The 19,603-nt window shown below is 48.7% G+C and overlaps 1 protein-coding gene across 2 annotated transcripts in view; it reads right to left on the bottom strand.

Annotated features, from left to right (window-relative positions):
* MBP (myelin basic protein) overlaps positions 1–19,603 on the bottom strand; it is a 108,700-nt gene that overhangs the window by 60,869 nt on the left and 28,228 nt on the right. For both annotated transcript variants that reach the window (XM_018039439.1, XM_018039438.1), the window contains exon 3: positions 1,420–1,507. In XM_018039439.1, coding sequence (XP_017894928.1) covers positions 1,420–1,507 — 88 coding nt within the window. The remainder of the gene's footprint in view (positions 1–1,419; positions 1,508–19,603) is intronic.

Below are 19,603 nucleotides of genomic sequence, written 5' to 3'. Positions count from 1 at the left end.
ATGTAGAACCTAAAATTGGACATTTCTGTCTTGTCACTTTCTTTTATGTATTTATACACATATGCAGTTGGAATAGAAGGCTGAAGACACCTTTTAATCTAGAGGATTACAGGCAGCTTGAGTGTTAAAGTCACTGACACTCAGAGGCTCTGTACAGACTCACAGACTGTGCCCCACTCTAGACCCCAAGGCACGCAGGCTGCTCTCCAGGCAGGCTGCCCCCTCTTCTCCTTCCTCTTCCCCCATGGAGTGCAAACCCCACCACCAAGAGGTGCTGGGCTGTTCAGGCCCCAAGAAAACCCCCAAGCAAATCAGCACACAGCAATGTCTCCTCTCCCGCCTGCCTATCTTGACTCCCCTACACCAATCCTCAGGGCTTCATCTCTGGGCCTTTGGGTTGATTTTCATGGAAGCCTAAGATACTGAGAAAGTGGGCAGTGGTAGTCTGTCTAGTTCCATCCTTCTTGTGTGCCACTCAACAACGATGGGATTATAGAAAAGGAAAGGATTTTTTTTAAAACAGCAGATAAATCGGGAACAAAATTAAAAAAAAAAAAACTGGGGTGGATTTTCCTGCCTGATAAGTGAAGTGTGAAGAGACTCTTTTTTGGAAATAAGCAGAGACCCAGCCAGACCCTGAGGGGAGGCCTCACTCTGTGACTAAGGTATGTCTTAGCAGCCAGAGAATAGCCCTCTGTTTTGATAAGCGAGCCACCAGGAGCCAGCCTCTAGGAATACAAACACGTGGAGCAAGGAGCGACACCTAGGCCAGGTCTGCTCGAGTCCCAGCTTGGCCTGTGGCCCTGGGCGAGCCACCAGGCCCACCATCAGGCAGCGGAGGGGACCAAGAGTGAACACACAAAAGTCGGTGGGAACCTGAGAGGCAACCTCCGTCTCTAGGGCGACGAGTAAGTAAACTTTTACAGAAAACATATTTCCCAACACCTCCTGAGTCACTGTTGGCAGTTACCATGAACTCCAGCGTGTCCAGGTCCTGGGACTACGGCCCTTCCTCATTAGATGGTTCCTCTGTGCACTGTGACCGCTTCTGATGTCCACACCCAACTGATCAAATACATGATTGGAGAAACAGCGTATAGCAAGGGGAAACCTGGGGAATCTCTGGTGTCTGTGGGCACAAAACAGCACGCAAAACCCAGCCAAGAGCACAAGCAAGACGGAGACTGGCACTGAGGGTGGCCAGGGCAGTCTCACGGCGGCGGAGCATGTGAGGGCGTTCTCAGGAGGTGGGTGGAGGGTACTTAGCCTCCAGGTTTCTGCACAGCCTGCTCTTCTAACAAGGAGAACAGATTCACAGTTCACTCATGTAATTAAAAAAGTAAGACCTTCTCCAAATGAGAATGTGTTTGCCCAGGATCACCATAGGAAATCACATCTTCCCATTTTCACATTACATACCAAACACATCACTGTCTTCCGAGATCTCCCGGGAAAGGTCACGAGTGTTTCTCTTCTTTTCATATTCTCCTCTGTTAGTTTCACTGTCCTGGGGGGAAAAAAAACCAACACAACATAAACTCTTAAAATAATATGTTTTCCTCCTGACACATTTTGGAGCTGATAAACAAATTCTCACATCCATCCTCAAGGTCTGAGGTGGAATTTCAGTTTAGGGTGTGGATTTCTGTACAGGATGTGGCATTCTGCTTTGTTTTCTCTGCCTGAGCATGCAAGCATCTGGAGGATGTATTTCCATACAGAAGAAACGGAAATGATTAAATTAAATAAGCTAGACACCATCCCATGTATCTCAGGAATGTGACTACTTGGTCCCTGTTTTGGATTGTGAGCTGAAAGCATGGGATGGAACTGATACCAAAACTGATTCCCTTGGGTTCTAACTTTCTCCCAGTGGTAGCCCTGGGAGAGAAGAGGACATGGAACTACTGACTAGTTCAAAACTGGGAAAAGAGTACATCAAGGCTGCCTATTGTCACCCTGCTTATTTAACTTATACGCAGAGTACATCATGAGAAAGGCCGGGCTGGATGAGTCACAAGCTGGATTGCCGGGAGAAATATCAAGAACTTTAAATATGCACATGATACCACTCTAATGGAGGAAAGTGAAGAGGAACTAAAGAACCTCTTGATGAAAGTGAAAGAGGAGAGTGAATAGGCTGGCTTAAAACTCAACATTCAGAAAACTAAGATCATGGCATCCAGTCCCATCACTTCATGGCAAATAGATGGGGAAACAATGGAAACAGTGACAGACTTTATTTTTGGGGGCTCCAAAATCACTGCAGATGGTGACTGCAGCCATGAAATTATAAGAGGCTTGCTCCTTGGAAGAAAAGCTATGACCAACCTAGGCAGCATATTAAAAAGCAGAGACTAATTACTTTGCTAACAAAGGTCTGTCTAGTCAAAGCTGTGGTTTTTCCAGTAAACATGTATGGTTGTGAGAGTTGGACTATAAAGAAAGCTGAGTGCCAAATAACTCATGCTTTTGAACTGTGCTGTTGGAGAAGACTCTTGAGATTTCCTCGGACTGCAAGGAGATCCAACCAGTCTATTCTGAAGGAGATCAGTCCTGAATATTCATTGGAAGGACTAATGCTGAAGCTGAAGCTCCAATACTTTGGCCACCTGATGCAAAGAACTGACTCATTAGAAAAGACCCTGATGCTGGAATGACTGAAGGCAGGAGGAGAAGGGGACAACAGAGGATGAGATGGTTGGATGGCATCACTGACTCAATGGACATAGGTTTGGGTAAACTCCAGGAGTTGGTGATGGACAGGGAGGCCTGGCGTGCTGAAGTCCATGGGGTTGCAAAGAATTAGACACGACTGAACAACTGGACAACAGCAGCAGCCCTGGGGGAGAGTCCCTTCCAGGGTGCAGGACTGATACTAATATCCTCAACCACCTGGACCTCTGAGGGGAGGGGCTGGACTGGCTGGGTCTCCATCCTGTCTACTCTGGGAACCTGCACCCTCAGAGTTGGAGTTTCTTCCCTCCCTTCCCCCACTCCCTCTGCTTTTTTATGAAGACCATGGTGCTTTTTTTTGGGTGTGAGAGGACTCCTTGTCTTTTTTCTTGTTTATGTCAATTTTTTTTTTCCAGGGTGCTTTCTGAATTTTAAAATTTAAGTGCACAGAATAGATGTGGTTCAGTTCCTATTTTAAATCAATTTTATGGTATTTAATTATTTTCCTATGGAATGCCTGAGCTTGACATCAAATTCAAAAAGCACTGAAAAGGTCACGGGGAGACGAGTAGGCTCCCTGGGCACCTCCCAGCTGCCACCCTGCCTGCGGGTGAGGTTCTAGCCTCTGTCTTCCTCAAAACGGCCTGGGCTCATTTCAGCCATTGCCCAAGTTCACTCCCTTCCTCCTCCTTTTTGTGTTTATGTAAATGCTGCCACACTCTGGACATGGCTCTGCTTCTTGCTCTGTCACTGAACCAGGAGTCCTGGAGAGGGTGTCCCTGAGGACACTCTGTCCTGGTCAGCAGGGACCTAGCCCTGCATCACAGCGTCACTCTTCCCAGGTGACCAGGCTCCAGCCCAGGACCCTGTGACCTGTTATGACTGATGCTGCCTTACTCCTTGCTTGCTTGCTCAACGTTGCACAAGACACATTTCTGGAGGCGGAATGAGTCAAACCATAATCTTTTAAAGACAGTGCCTAACTTGGCTTCTGGCCAGACCGTGGGCAGCCTGCCTCGCTGAGCTCCCCTCCCTGCTGCTTCACTCTCTGGCCTCCATGCACACTTCGCATCGCTATCTTTCAGATCATCCCTTCCACCTGACCTGGGGGTTCAGGCCCTCACTGAGCCCCACCCCAACGTCAGTGGCTTCCCTGTCTCCAGTCCCCTTCCTGTGTCCCCCCTCTCCCCATCCTGTAGATCTGAGCTGGTCTCTACTGTAGACCAATATGCCCCATCCCTGTCTCCCCACCAACACTGCAAACTTTTTGAGGATGGGATACTGCCTGATAAATCTTTCTAGCCCCAAACCTGGCACAGCGCCTGGTCCCCCACAAGTGCTGGAGAGAAAACTTCAATTTTATGCTGTTTAAGAATAGCTTGAGGGCAGGAGGACAAGGGGACGACAGAGGATGAGATGGTTGGATGACATCACTGACTTGATAGACAGGAGTTTGAGCAAGCTCTGGGAGCTGGTGATGGACAGGGAAGCCTGGTGTGCAGCAGTCCATGGGGTTGCAAAGACTTGGACACGACTGAGTAGCTGAACTGAAGACTAGTTTTAAATGGCTAAGTCCTGTTTTAGCAGAGGGAGCCAAAGGTAACATAGTATGTATTTTTTCGTATCTACCTATTTATTTTTAGAAGAGAGTAAAACCTGGAACAGAAAGGATTTTGTGATAGATTCGTTCATCAGCTATAAATTCTTGTTATCTGTGTTGGTTTCACGTCTCCCTTCTATGCTGGTACGAATATCAGGTGCTATGCTATGCTAAGTCATCTCAGTCATCTCCGCCCCTTTGAGACGCCATGGACTGTAGCCCGCCAAGCTCCTCTGTCCATGGGATCCTCCAGGCAAGAATACTGGGGTGCGTTGCTCCTCCAGGGTATCTTTCCCACCCAGGGTTGGAACCCGAATCTCTCCTGCATTGGCTGGTGGGTTCTTTACCACTAGCGCCACCTGGGAAACCCATCAATATCATATCCTTCACTAACTACAAAATAATAAGCTTTATTGGAGAAGTGGTTAATTAAATGCAATTTAGCTGTTACTGTAAATCATTGTGGATATTTTTTCCCACATTTTAAAATCAAGATGCTCCTGCAAAATCAATGATGTCTTCTAACTAGAATGGACAGCGTTTTCCTTCTCGGTAAAACTCAGTAAAACAGTGCTGAGGGTCAGGGATGATGGTTCAGAGGAAAAGCTTGATATTTCAAGCAAATCATTGTGCTTTCAGTGAATGGAGGTTTATGATATGGTCACACAGCTTCCTCACATCCATGGGTGAGGCTGGAGTGGCATCGTGGTGAAGAGATGCTTCGTGTCTCACACCCTGCCTCACGCAGCCTCTGGGCTCTCGTAACAGGTGCCGCCCCAGCAGTGATACAGGCAGGGCCGCGGAAGCACCTCCCCCTCTGCCTCCACCTTCTCCCTTCTCCGTACCAGCCCTCTGCTTGAGTAAACACCTCTCCCCCACACCATGGAGCACGAAGGTGTGTGGAAAGTACATGCTGCCCTGGGAAATTTACTGACTAATTTCTGTCCAAAGAAAAGAACTTGTTTCCGAGACCTGATACCGTTGCTATTCGTGAGTATAAAAAGCATCCTTATAAAGAACACACTTTCAATAAGCGAAATGTCCACAAGTGACACAAAGAAATTAAAGGTGATGTGTCTCAAATGGGACGAAATTTTCGTGATAAAGAAGAGTTTCCTGTAAATTATGAAATGTGATAAAGGGCTCAGCCTATAACAGGGTCAGGCCCAGGACATGGAGACCCCAAGTGTCCTTGTCCCAGTGCATCCTGATTCTTCAATTGTGTCTGTGACTGTAAATCTCTGAGTGCGTTTCAAGCTGTTAGGGCTTCTTTGTAATATTTGTGGCAGTTTCCCCTTCCATCAGCCTAACAGTGTAAGAATCCACTTACTTTCCCCTGTGAATTTTAGGGGAAAATACAACAAGCAAAACTCCCGTGATCATCAAGGAGATTCATTATTCAACAACGTTGGCACAATGTTCATCTCAGTCGAAGCAGTTTGCTGTGCTTGCTAACCATCATGTCCAATTCCCTGGCAACAGACCCCATCCTTTCAAGTGTCATTTTTAGAGATTTTCTTCTACTTGGTATAGCTACTGACACACACACACAGTTATGGAGGAAAAGCTGCCTTTTGTCAGCCCAGCCTTTTTATAAGACTGACAGTCTCAGGGTGGCAATTTTAGGAGGAATGACCCAGAGGATAAGCTGCTGATCATTATAGAAACTTCTGACAAATAACAAGAAAGCTCTGGGGGAGGGGTAAAAAAAACTCACTGCAGGCACATTTTTTAGAAGTTAAAAAGTTTATAAAAGTTCTGATTCAAACTAGAAAACATATCAGGACAGGAAAGGTGTTGAGACATTTAAAAAGTGACATTCTAAACTGCAAAACCAGGTACATGTTAGACTTGGAGACATGGTCCACTATAGATTACTTAAAAAAAAAAAAAAGAAGTGAGAAATGGTTTTGAGAAGTGTGCCGTCCCTTAAAAAAAGACATTTCCTGAACTGCCACGACACTTGAGTGGGCATCATGGGTTTAGATGCAGGGGAAGTCTTATCTGGTTTTATTTCCTCAATTCTCTTCCCATTCACTCATCGATTCACACGAGGACCTTGTCGCAGGAGCCGAGGATGTGAGCAGTGTGAAGGCGTGGGCCTCCGTGGGGAGCTCCCATGTTGTAGACAAAATTCAAAAAGAAAACCAGAGAACCATCCAGCCAGTCCCTATCAGATCAGCCCCATTTAAACTGGTCCTGGGTTGGGTGAGCCAGCTTGCTGAGTGAGCATCACGCTTACTTTTTCTGAGATACTCTAGGAAAAATGCACGGTGTGATCCACCACACTCAGTTCCTCAGATGTTAAGCCAGGTAAGTTTCACTGGTCACCCACTCCTCCCTCTCCCATGATGCTCCCTCCGTATCTTAGGCTTGACTGATGTCATTGTCTTAAACAGAAAGAAGAAACCCAGCAGAGATTTCATTACAGGTTCAGCAGCGGCACATTCGCCACACTCCGCATCCACGTTTCAGCCTCTCGGGCTTGCCTGACAGAACACAGCCTGGTTGGAGCCACAGAGCTCTGGGTACCAGTCACCATCCAGCATTATAACCCTCATCAGGGAAGTCTCAGGGTGCCACACGCATCTTTGACCTTAGTCATCGTGGAGGGGGTGTTGTTCTTATTGTTTGGTTACTAAGTCATGTCTGACTCCTTCTGACCTCATAGACTGCAGCACGCCAGGCTCTGCTGACCTCCACTATCTCCCAGAGCTTGCTCAAATTCATGTCCACTGAGCCAGTAATGCCATCCAACCATCTTGCCCTCCACCGCCCCCCCTCCTATTGCCTTTTCTTTCCCAGCATTGAGGTCTTTCCCAATGAGTCAGGTCTTGATTGTACCAAATCATGATTTGCACAAAAGCTAAGAACCGGGTCTCTGAGGACCATTTCTTGTACCTGAATCCAGCCCCCTCAACCCCAACATGGGTAACTTTGGAAAACAATTGAAGTTCCCTCTACTTCATTTGCTTGAGTGTGCGAGGAACATCATGACGCAGAGGTTTCTAGCTGTGTGATTAGGAAATTCCTGTGAACTAAGGACTTTAAAAAATATTCCTGTTTCATCAGAGGAAAGGTAGAGAAGACTTCCTATAACACTGGGGCGATAATTCCCAGAGACAGAAAGAGTGACGGCAACAAGGGAGCGTCTTTGCACACTGTCTTCTGCTGGGGTCACTGATTTCACGTGCGCTTTCTGACACGAGCCTTCTTCCTACTGTTTTCTCCCTGGATGTCCAGCCGGGGCCTCAAGCAGAGGGTGGACGCAGCTCCAGGGTCAAAGAAGGCAGAATGTCCCTGGTGGGAATCCTGAGGGGCGGACTTGCGTCCCTGGAGCTGGAATGTCACCCCTCTCCAGGGTGGTTGCCCTCTGACACCCCTGAGCTGCCCGTGACTCTCAGGAGCTGGCATGGGCTTGGCCACTGGGGTCACCCAGGACACTCCCCGCCCAGGATCCTCCCAGGAAGGCACTCGGCTGGTGGAGAGAGGAGCCCACGGAGCAGTGACCTGTGAAGGGGGTCAGGCAGGCACCTGGGGCGGAAGCCAGTGTGCTAACCAGCCAGGCCCAGGCTCCAGACACACTTTGTGTTTTCAAGGAAAATTGAGGACTCTCTCTAAGGGAAACTCTCTCTCTCTCTGATTCAAGAAGCAGATCATTCATTTCACTCTCAGAATAAACTGAAGCCCCGTAGAGCTGGCCGTGCACGTGTTTAGCTTCAGTTCCCATCGTCTGCTCTCAGTCACTTCTCAGAGACCTCAGCTGCCAGCAGAGAGGGCAAGGGAAGCAAGGAAATCATCCGGCCGACGACCAGCCAGCCAGGGCGGTGTGGGCGCTCCAGGGACCAGAGTGAGGTGGGGAGGACCGAATCTACAGGTGCATTCTGTGGGTGAAAAAGTCCTGTGTGTTCCTTCTGGCTGGGGGATGGGGCTGGGGGCTCAGTTAGTGAAGAATCCGCCTGCAGTGCAGGAGACTTGGGTTTGATCCCTGGGTTGGGACGATCCCTTGGAGAATGAAATGGCCACCCAGTCCAGCATTCTTGCCGGGGGAGTCCCATGAACAGGAGCCTGGCAGGCTACAGTTCATGGGGTGCAAAGAGTCGGACAGGACTTGGCGACTAAACCACCACCACATGTTTCTGTTACTTAAGTCTGGTGGTAAACTTTGTTTGAAACCATTAAAGTACTAAAGTACAAGCACCAGAAAAAGCCATGTGTGTGTCTGTATACGTGTGTGTGTGCCTGTGAGTATGGATGTGTAACTGTATATTGTTTGTAAACTATTAAGAAGTATATAAAATACTTCTGATTACTCTGCACTTATTACTCAGCATTTTTGGTTTATTTCTTAAAATAAACAAGGATCATAGTCTTATTCTTGCTCTTGGCTGGATCTGGACAAGTAACAGAAGATACCAGCAAAACACTGAAAGCTTACGGGATCAAAGCAAAGACTAGGAAGAAAACTGAAAACTGCTTACTCTGGTCACAAAGTGGCACAGCCGCTGTGGGAGAGTCGGCTGGCCTCTCAGAAGCAGAGTTACTTATTTGACTCAGCACGTGCGTTCTCTGTGTACACCCAGGAGAAATGAAAACATATGTCCATGTAAACACACATACACATGTTCATAGCATCACGATTCACAATCCCGACAGGTGGGAACAACCCAAATGTTCACCAACCAATGAAACATGGCGTTTCCCTACAGTGGAATACTATTCAGTAACAAAAAGGGATGATGTACTGACGTTGGCAGGCTAACAGGCAGGAAGGCCAGGGTCTCCAAACGGAGGAAACAGCCTGCAAATGTCAGACATTTTTTCTCTTAAGTGGCAGGAGGAAACTAGCTATATTTTTTCCTTCTCTATACCCCACTCCAGTACTCTTGCCTGGAAAATCCCATGGATGGAGGAGCCTGGTGGGCTGCAGTCCATGGGGTCGCTAAGAGTCGGACACGACTGAGCAACTTCACTTTCACGTTTCACTTTCATGCATTGGAGAAGGAAATGGCACCCCACTCCAGTGTTCTTGCCTGGAGAATCCCAGGGACGGGGGAGCCTGGTGGGCTGCCATCTATGGGGTTGCACAGAGTTGGACACGACTGAAGCGGCTTAGCAGCAGCAGCAGACAAATTTAAAAGGAGGTTTCTCTTAAAATACTGTGTTGCATAATGACACCTGGTTTCACCTGAAGTTAACTATTCTCAAACCTAGAGATAACCAATGCCTTTTTCTTATGGAAATGTTTATCTTAAGCTATGCTAATATACTATACATTTACCCCAAACTGTCTTCAAGTTGGTTCCGCCTTTTGGCTCAGAACCTACTTGACAAACCAGTATGTTACACACTCAGATACTGTTCCTCTAATCTATGTAAATGAAACTATTTGTATGGTGATCTGCCCTTCTTCAAGATTCAAGCTAATCATTTTATGGCCCAGGATGAATCATCTGGTGCCAAGATTATCCCAAAATGCATCTTATGTGTGAGGGGCCTGGTGCCATTCTGAGTTTTGAGACATTCCTTTCTTTCATTGACAGACTGCTAGTGACTATGTAACATCCAGCTGAAGACTAGCAGGGGGGTACTCTTTCTGCCCCCCTTCTGATGCCTATGTCAGAAGCTTTCTCTATCTCCTTTAGACTTTAATAAAACTTTATTACACAAAAGCTCTGAGTGATCAAGCCTCGTCTCTGGCCCCGGATTGAATTCTTCTCCTCCGGGGGCCGAGAATCCCGGCGTCTTTGCGTGATTCAATAACCACCTTTCAACAGGCGCTACAACACGGATGAGACTTGAAAACATTACGTCAGTGAAAGAAGTGAGAGAGAGACACACACACACACACGTTATATGATTGCATACATAAGAAATGTCCAGAACAGACAAATCTTTAGAGACTGAAAGCACACTAGTGGTGGCCTGGGGCTGGGGGGTGGGGGTGGGGGGATGGCTAGAGTGATTAACTTGAATAGATTTACGACTAAAGGCCCCCAAAAAGCTTCCTGCTCAATACTGTGGACTCCAGAGGAAAAGAATGCTGACCTTATGACTCTCAATGAGATGAGACTTCAAATCTAGGGCCCCTTTCCTAGATTTGCCTGGAAAACATAAGAAGAATTTTTGATAAGATGAGTGTATGAAAAATCTAGGATTTTTAAAAGTTAAGAAGCTATATGAGAAAAACGAAACCATATGTCCACACTAAAACTTGTCTGTGAGTTTTTGTTCATAGTGGTTGTTATTTATAGCAGCCAAAACGTGGAAACAACCCAACTGTCCACCAGTGGATGAATGGATACATAAAATGTGAAATATCCATACAAAAGATATTCAGTTCAGTTCAGTTCAGTTCAGTTCAGTCGCTCAGTCGTGTCCGACTCTTTGCGACCCCATGAATCGCAGCACGCCAGGCCTCCCTGTCCATCACCAACTCCCGGAGTTCACTCAGACCCACGTCCATCGAGTCAGTGATGCCATCCAGCCATCTCATCCTCTGTCCTCCCCTTCTCCTCCTGCCCCCAATTCCTCCCAGCATCAGAGTCTTTTCCAATGAGTCATTATTTGACCTTAAAAAGGACGACACAGGCTACAATATGGACGACCATTGAAAATGTCATACTGCCTGAAAGAAGCCTGAGAGAAAAGACCACATATTAAATGGTTACATTCAGACAAAATGTCCAGAGTACAGAAATCTAGAAGCAGTGGTCACGTATGGCTAGGGGCTGGGAGGCTGGGGGGGATGAGTGACATCTGAAGGGAACGATTCTTTCCTGAGGTGATGAACAGGTTCTGAAATCGACTGCTGTGAGAGTCCCACACATCTATCACTAAACTAAAAAATATCACTGAACTGTACGGATTATACAGGCGAGTTGTACAGCATGCGCAGCACATCTCAGTAGAGATGTTTAGAAAGCATGGATGCTTTGCAGGCAGTTTAAGCGAAACACTGCCACAGCACTGAATGGAATTCAGCACTGCACGTCTGAGGCACTTGCGGCCCTATTATCTTGGATTAGGAAATGATCCTTTTACTACTTACTTTTAAAGCCACCCTCTCTGGAAGACCATTTCGTAGCAGAACTATGATTGCAGTGTTCTGTAAATAAGCCATGCAAAGAAAGGAGCTTGGGACTTTATTTCATCACCAACTGTCAGAAGTCAGAGCAACATAAATCTTAACGAGTGTCACAGTAAAACTGCCGACTGAGGCCTGTTATGCAACTGGACATGCTAACATCTGCTTTAGGAATGCAGATGTCCTGCTGCTTATTTCTGTAAGCCACTGCTCTATCAGCTGGTTAAGTAGCATGAGAAAGACACCGACACAGGGCGGGCATGGCTCGGGGGAGAGGGAGGTGGGTTTTAGCGGAGCTCTTTTGCTGAAAGAGTTTGATGGCTGGGTGACTAGAAAGTTTAATTAAAATGCACTTAAAGCTAACTCACAGAAGGACATTCATTTAGCTCAAACGGATAGTCTACAGTAACTGAAAACAGAATAAGGTAACGGAAAATTCTGACTTTCTTCATCTGAAGGTGAATTCACGTCCTTTAGTTTCGTAGAATGAAAACCTCTCCTGCCTACTCTCCTTGAACTTGTTGCTCTGAGCCTGCACATGGGTATGCAACTGCTTCCTGGATGCAGACAGGATGAAGCGCAGAAGACTAGTGCTGCAAGATGCGTCTTTGCTTGAAGGACAAACACGCTGATGCACCAGGTTCTAACCATTTTTCTGAATACAAGCCTCACCTCTGCCTCCTCTGTTTCCTCCTTCCACACAAAATGGGCATAATGACACCATGTAGCTCCTGGATTATCCTGAACACGAAATAGTCCATACGTGTCGTGACTGTAACAGAATCTGACCCTCAGCTAGTATGGTCGCTGCTCGACTTCATCACTACTGATTTTACTATATGCATTTTCTGTTTTTTTTTTTTTCCCACATTTTGGTAAAGGCAGAAATAAAATCTTCATAAGGAAAAATCAGGCTTTAATGTGCCTGTTAATGCAACAAGATTGAGAAATAAACGGAAGAGAGATTTCACAGAGAACTCGGATTGCGCCTGCGTTCTGGTTCCCTTGCTCAAAAGGAACACACTTGTTTTGCAAAATGGAATTGCCACTTGCCTCTGTGGTGCTTTTCTTCCTAGTTGAGTTCCATATGCACGATCATCCAGGCGGATCCCCGAAACAGAGAACCTGCTCAGACTCGCTCCAGGAATCAGAGGAACAGTCAGGCCGAAGCTGGTTTCCACCCGATCAAGAGCAACATGAGTCACCTGAACTTGATTAAGAAACCAAGTCCTCTCAAGAGCTTGATACACACAGGTGACGGATGTCGATCACCAAGACCACTGGGATCGATTCCTTGCTCCGTCTAGAGTGTGTGCTTGACACTCTCTGCAAATGCACACTCAGGTATTTCTAGCAAAAGTAAGGGCCCCCGCAGGGTTTGAAGTTCACTACCGAGGTCAGCTTGGATGCCTCCCACTGACCAGACTGCACCCAAGCCGACCCTGGGGTGAAGCGCTGCTGACTTGCTGGCCATGCTGGTGCCCAGGGGCCCGGGAGGTGTGGGCACAGGTGGGCCAGTCTTCGTTCCCACAAGGTGTGCATTGCAGGGTGGAAGGGAGCCAGCCAGGGAAAGAGAATGAGCCAAGGGGTGTGGGTGGACACCAGCTTGAGGGGCACACGATGAGCAGCTGGAAGAGGGGGTCTGCAGCAAGGGGGGAGGGCGGCGGGTGCAGGTGGGGGGGACGGGGGTGGGGGCCAGGTCCCCGGTGTGCCGGCAAGGACACTCTGCAGACTGAGTCGGAAAGAGGCATTGTCCCCCCAACACACTCAGAAACAGTTTATTTTTAAATTCTGAGACGCTGTTTTTTTGTGATTTAGTGCAGCTCGGAGAAGGTCAAGTGTGAACACACACACGTCTGTGAATAGCCCGGGCTGCAGCCACCCTCACTCTCCAAGGGGAATTAGAGTAATTAACAACTTGCCTTATTTATTCACTCACGACTTACATTTGGTTACATATGACATGTGCAACAGCATAATTTAGGACATAGTAAATAAGAGACTTTGTTTTTCAAGTATCAAAAGTCATGAAAACAATAATGAAGTTTATCTACACTTCTGTTTAACCATATGACAATTAAATTAATGTGCATATCAAATCTCAATTAGGACCATCGTGTGTTAGATTCGTCTGAGTGCAGAGCTCGGGCTGAGCCTGAGAAGATGTCCACACAGCTGCCGATGGGTATTTTGCAGTTTGGAGGCTGGTGGACGAGAAAATGTCCCCCACCCTCACACACACAAACACACACAGAGAAAGATAAAATTTCATTAATGTATTCCAGTCTCTAAAATCTCTCAAATTTAAACTTTAAAGCCACATTGCTTTAGTCATGAGTAAAAAGGACAGGAAGCATCACTTTAAAATCTAGATTTTTAGGTTTTGTTTCATTTAAAACATTGTAAGTATTTGATTAATTTTTAAAAAAGTTTTTCCTTAATAACAAAGCAAGTGCAGAATTTTTCATACGAAAGGACACACTTTTCACTGTCAGAGTTGGAAATAAACTTGTCCTCAAAGATAAAATAACACGGTGGCCTTTCTGAAATTACCTGGCAGAGGGTCAGAAACAGCAGCTTGGGAGCTGCCCGTGGGCACCCCAAGTGGCGAGCCCGAAAGAGACTGGGGATTAAAAACATGTACTACCCACGCCCTCTCCCCAGCCAGTCCACCCGGACCCCCTAAAGGAGGGCGCTCAGTACACTGTCCATTCCTGGGAAATCTAACTCTTCCGCCCTCTTCCTGCTTAAATTCAAGTCCCTAACAATTCACGAAATCTTGTCTGCGGTGCCACGCTTGCAACTATATTCTCAGTCCAATGCAAACCCCAGACTGAACCTGAACACGATTTTCAGGCCACGTGTATCCATCTCGAGCTCAAATACTTCCCCAACTTAAAACAAACTATTCACTGAAGTCAGCATTGCCTCAGCTTGTTCTGCGCTGCGTGTCTGACGACGGGCCAACGTCTCTGGCCTCCTTGCCCTGTCCCGTCAACTCTCAGAAATGATTCAGCGTCATAGACGCAGGAACACAGGAGGCAGGGGCTGGGACAGGGAGGGAAGGAATGCGGAAGGAATGCCTGTGAGGCCAGCTGAAAACCAGAAGATAAACAGGTGCCTCGTAGGTCACTGGGCTCCTGACCTGTGTGATCAGCTGCTGGGGGCCCAAGAACATGACTGTGAGGAGAGAAGGCTCATGGCAGGGTGGGAGGGGCGGGGCTGGACATCCGAGAGCCATTCGGGGGTGGGCTGCTCTGCTGTAGTTTCATCCAGAGGACAAGTTCATTGTCACGTCGTTTATAGTTAATGACTGGCCTTCAATGTGTCACTTTTCTTTAACATAGTTTCCCAGTTTGTTTGTTTCCATTTAGGTGTGTGTGTGTGTGTCTGTGTGTGCATGTGTGTTGAGGGCAGGGCAAGGTGGAGGACGTGCAATACAGAATCTATGATCCATCTCAGAAATGTCTGACAATGTGTCACTTCTACTGAACGACTCTTGCGGCCCAAAGTCAGCTCTTTGCAAATGTGTTTGTGGTTTCTGATAAAAGCTAAGTGTGCTCAACCCTAATAAGCCCTACGGTAGGGTGACAGGACACAAAAGATGTGCATTGCAGGGGACTCCACGGCCCTGGGGTTTCAAGCCCTAAACCCTCAGCTGGGGGCCTCAGGTCCCCTCAGGGCCTGAGCTTAGCAGGTGAGCAGAGACATTACTTTGTCAGCAAAGGTCCGTTTAGTCAAGGCTATGGTTTTTCCAGTGGTCATGTATGGATGTGAAAGTTGGACTATAAAGAAAGCTGAGCACTGAAGAATTGATGCTTTTGAACTGTGGTGTTGGAGAAGACTCTTGAGAGTCCCTTAGACTGCAAGGAGACCCAACCAGTCCATTCTGAAGGAGATCAGCCCTGGGTGTTCTTTGGAAGGAATGATGCTGAAGCTGAAACTCCAGTACTCTGGCCACCTCATGCGAAGAGCTGACTCGTTTGAAAAGACCCTGATGCTGGGAAAGATTGAAGGCAGGAGGAGAAGGGGATGACAGAGGATGAGATGGCTGGATGGCATCACTGACTCGATGGTCATGAGTTTGAGTAAACTCTGGGAGTTGGTGATGGACAGGGAGGCCTGGGGTGCTGTAATTCATGGGGTAGCAAAGAGTCGGACATGACTGAGTGACTGAACTGAACTGAAGTGAACTGAAGGGAGGGCTCCTGGGCAGGGGTCCATGAGGCCATCCTGGGAGGGGTGGGGCTGGCCTGGGGCGGAGCTCGGGTGGAGCGCAGCCAGGTGGGGTCATGAATCAGGGCCGCTGAGCTGCCTTCTGTGGGTTTATGCTCCCTGGGGCACCACTTCGTCACTGCCTCATTATTTTTATGAGGGCTGTTGAGGGGGCGGTTTGCTCGCTAATGACACCCGTGTCTCACGCCTCACTCAGGTCTGTTTGTGAGGCCCATGGCCGCCCAACCAACAAAGGTGTACGTGTTCTGAGCTTTTCAGAGGCAACAAAATGCCCCCTCACAGTCCCTACAAATCAGAATCAGGCGTAGGCTTGTGCTCGGCACCCAAGACTGCGACGACAGACTGTCTTCCTTCCCCTTGGAGCCCAGGTGGGTGCTGACCCCACACGTCCAGGCCCGGCTGTGAAGTGAGAGCTCAGAAGTCTCAGCAAGGCTGCGCTCTCCTGCTGCTGAGACGCGCTGCTTCTCAAACGTGACATTCCTCACCCTCCCTGGGGATACTGCCATCCCTTGGGGCCCAGAGGACGGCTGGGAGACTACACCCCCTTCAGAGGCAGCCCTGGGTCCTTCAGTGCCGATTTCACAAGTTCGGCCTGGACAAGGTCTTTCATTTTAAACTCCTGTGGGTCCTCCTCGAGTCAGACACAGATCCCATGCTGATTTCTCCACGACTCGAATCAGAGACTACTGATTACGCACAGATTTTGGAAGGCCTCCTTGAAAGGGCGCATTTTCTACATGATTTTATTTCTCTTTTCAAGAGCTCACTGAAGTTCTAGCACCAAGCAAGTCAGGCGGGCAGGCTTTAAGTGCAGGAAACCCAGAAGCAGTTAGACGCATGGATGCTGTTTGCCACGTGTGTATCCCAGTCCTGCAGCAGGTGGCCCCCTTGGGCAGGGACGGGGGACCTTCATGGCCGAGGTCCGAGGCTGGAGCTCACGGCGCTGACCTCTGCGGCTGCTGGTACTTATGAGGGTGTGTTTTCAGAGGACTTTACCTTCTGAACTCCATATTCACTGCTGTACAAAATAGTATGACTTTGAGAGAGGCCCCGGTGTTTGTCATCGACAAGAAGGAGCTGATGCGAGTCTGCCAGGTTCTGGGGATGCTGGAACAAAGGGTAGGCGCGTCAAGCACGGTGGGACCACACTGCCCCTTGAGACATGCGGATCTTAAAATCTAAGTCCTTTCAAAATCAGTAACATTGAAGATTTGGTTCTTGGGTTGTACCACATGCTTCTCAGCCATGCGTGTCATGTGACTGCCTGCCGGGTGGCTGGGGCGCAGGGCAGCAGCTCCTGCAAGTCTGCATGGTGAGGAACCGACGCAAGGCAGCTACTGGATGGCGTGCCGTCTGCCCACCAGGAGGTGGTTTGTGAAGCGAAGTGTTGGTCGCTCAGTCGTGTCCGACTCTTTGCAACCTCATGGACTGTAGCCCACCAGGCTCCTCTGTCCATGGGATTCTCCAGGCAAGAATACTGAAGTGGGTAGCCATTCTCTTCTCCAGGGGATCCTTCCAATCCAGAGATCGAACCTGGGTCTCCTGCATTGCCGGCAGATTCCTAACCACGTGAGCCCCCAGCAGAGCCTGGAAGGTGGTTTAATGCCCCACCGTTGCGGTGAAGGGGGATTCCTGATAGGTGCATGTGTGTGTGTGACACAGATGGGCACACGAGCGGAGATGGAGGGAGATAGGCAGGCAGAGGACTCTGGGACCGGTGCAGACAGATTCGAGTGCAACTGTGCCCGTATCTCACGATCTAGGGCTTTCTCAGACGCTGACTAGGTGTTTCCGCATATCTGAGTATCAGACTAGATTGGTAAGTGTCTTCAGGGAAATACTTTCTATTTTTCTGCCCTCTAAATTTTAAAACATCTCTTATTTAGCTTAGTAACTACTTGAGTTTTCCGAAAATAGTTATTCAGTTCTCACCTGAGACAATGGAATTCCCCGAACATGGGTCTGACAGTTGCCAGCACAGAAAGAACAATGATTCCCTGCTCGAACGCAGGGCAGCCCCGTCACATGGGTCTGGGCGACCCGACCCGATGGGAGAGAGTCTCTTAGCAAATCCGCTCCCCGTGCACTGTGGTAGTCATGGCGATAGTGGTTGGTTCAGGAGGAACCGCAGGAGGAAGCCTGACGTGGGGAGAAAACACCCTGGCTTTGGGGTTTAAAGGCCCCACTTGTGCTGTCCTCAGGGCAGGCAGTGGGGATGATATCCTGCCCCGGGGCTGGGACCCTCAGGTGAACAGTGCTGGCCTGGAGCTGGCAGAGTGGGCGGGGGGGGGGCACACTGGATCCCCCCAAGAGCAGCACCCGGGGGGCAAGGACACACACATCTGTGAGTGGAGCCTCAGGACTCTTAGTTTCCGTGTGGGCGGAGAAAGGACGGCGGGGACCCAGCAGCAAGTGACGGCTTCAAGTAGAAAGCTTCTTCCTCTGGAGGCCAGGGTGGCAAGTATGGGGCCTCCTGCATCAGAGAGACCACTGACGGCACCCCACACTTGGGGCAAGATGATGCTGGATCACAGTTCTGTAAAGGAATACACTGAGGCACAAACCCCCGGGGGGAGAACCTGTCCCACAGCGGGGATGTGGCAGGTTTGCAAGAAAGTTATTTTCCTGGCAAATTTACATTTTCATCTCCGCCCTGGTGGGGAGGGCTGAGCTGCTTGGTGCTTCTGTATATATTTGCAAACTCCGTCTCTCACTTCTCAGAGTGTCGCTGGCACAGCATCCCAAGGGCTCATCAGACAGTGGGGTTTGATGATTAAATACCGAACGGCTTCCCCAGGGCTATGATTATCCCTGGAGGGGCGGCCAGCACGCTCTGGGCTTGGAGGAATAGCTCAAAGAGCTAATCAGTTTAATTGGAAACACAAAACAGACTAACCAGTTACTCCCTGCTGTAAAATTCCGACAGGCATCTGAATTCTGCAATTGCCCTCGACCTTGTTTCTCAGCATGGTATCTTTTTTCTTAAGTTGATTAAATGGAAAAATCCAGAAACATGGCCGGGCACCTTTGGGGAAATTTTGTGGGCCAGATACCACTGCCAGGAATAGTATGGAGATCCCACAGGTGAAGAACAGGCTTTCAAAATTATTAGTGTAAGATTTTCCAGAGTTGGAATGGATCAACTCTTGATTTCATCATTTTGGAAAAAATGTGGGAATGCCAAGATAAAGTGCTCTTTATTTCTCACATTTCCTGGTTGTAATGCTTCTAACTGGGCCTCCCTGGTGGCTCAGGGGTAAAGAATCCACCTGCCAATTCAGGAGACTCAGGTTTGATCTCTGGGTTGGGAAAATCCCCTGGAGGAGGAAATGGCAACCCACTGCAGTATTCTTGCCTGGGAAATCCCATGGACAGAGGAGCCTGCATTCCATGGGGTCACAAGAGTTGGATACGACTTAGCGACTGAAGAACATCAATGCTTGTAAACTAGCGAACAGCCTCACTAGTTTCATATGAGAAAAAAGACATAATGCGATTAAAAGTTGATCCCCACGTGGACTGGGGCTAATGTTCAAAACAGAAAGTTAAACAAATCTTAAGATCCACCGGGGAGAGACTGCCTGTGGTCAGAGCGACCCTAGATGAGACGGCAGAGCAGCCTCAGGGACCGGCCTGGACCTGAGCACTGGCGGGCTCTGCCGAGGGTCAAGCAGGCTGGCTCTGATTGTGCCCGTTCCCCAGGGCCCAGAGCGGCCCAGAGTCACGTCCACCTGCGCTCGGGCCCTGGGCTGCCCGGCACAGCCTTCCCAAGGGGTAGGCAGTGCTATTTTTAGCTTGAGGAACCGGTTTTCCCTCCTGGAGTCTCTGTGGGCAGGGCCGCTGAGAACTGTGTGTCCCCGGGGACAGGTCACCCGGCTGAGTGCTTCCCCAGTTCTGCCAAACGACCTTGTAAATACACTCCGCGCTCCGACCGAGAAAGAGCTGGTGAGTTAGCGAGGGTTAGTGAGGGGAGCTTTCTGGAAACCAAGTCCCCCAGGACACGC

Source organism: Capra hircus, chromosome 24, assembly GCF_001704415.2.
Source record: "Capra hircus breed San Clemente chromosome 24, ASM170441v1, whole genome shotgun sequence".
Lineage (NCBI taxonomy): Eukaryota > Metazoa > Chordata > Mammalia > Artiodactyla > Bovidae > Capra > Capra hircus.
The sequence above is the reverse complement of the archived record's forward strand: the minus strand, read 5'-3'. Positions and strand labels throughout refer to the sequence as shown.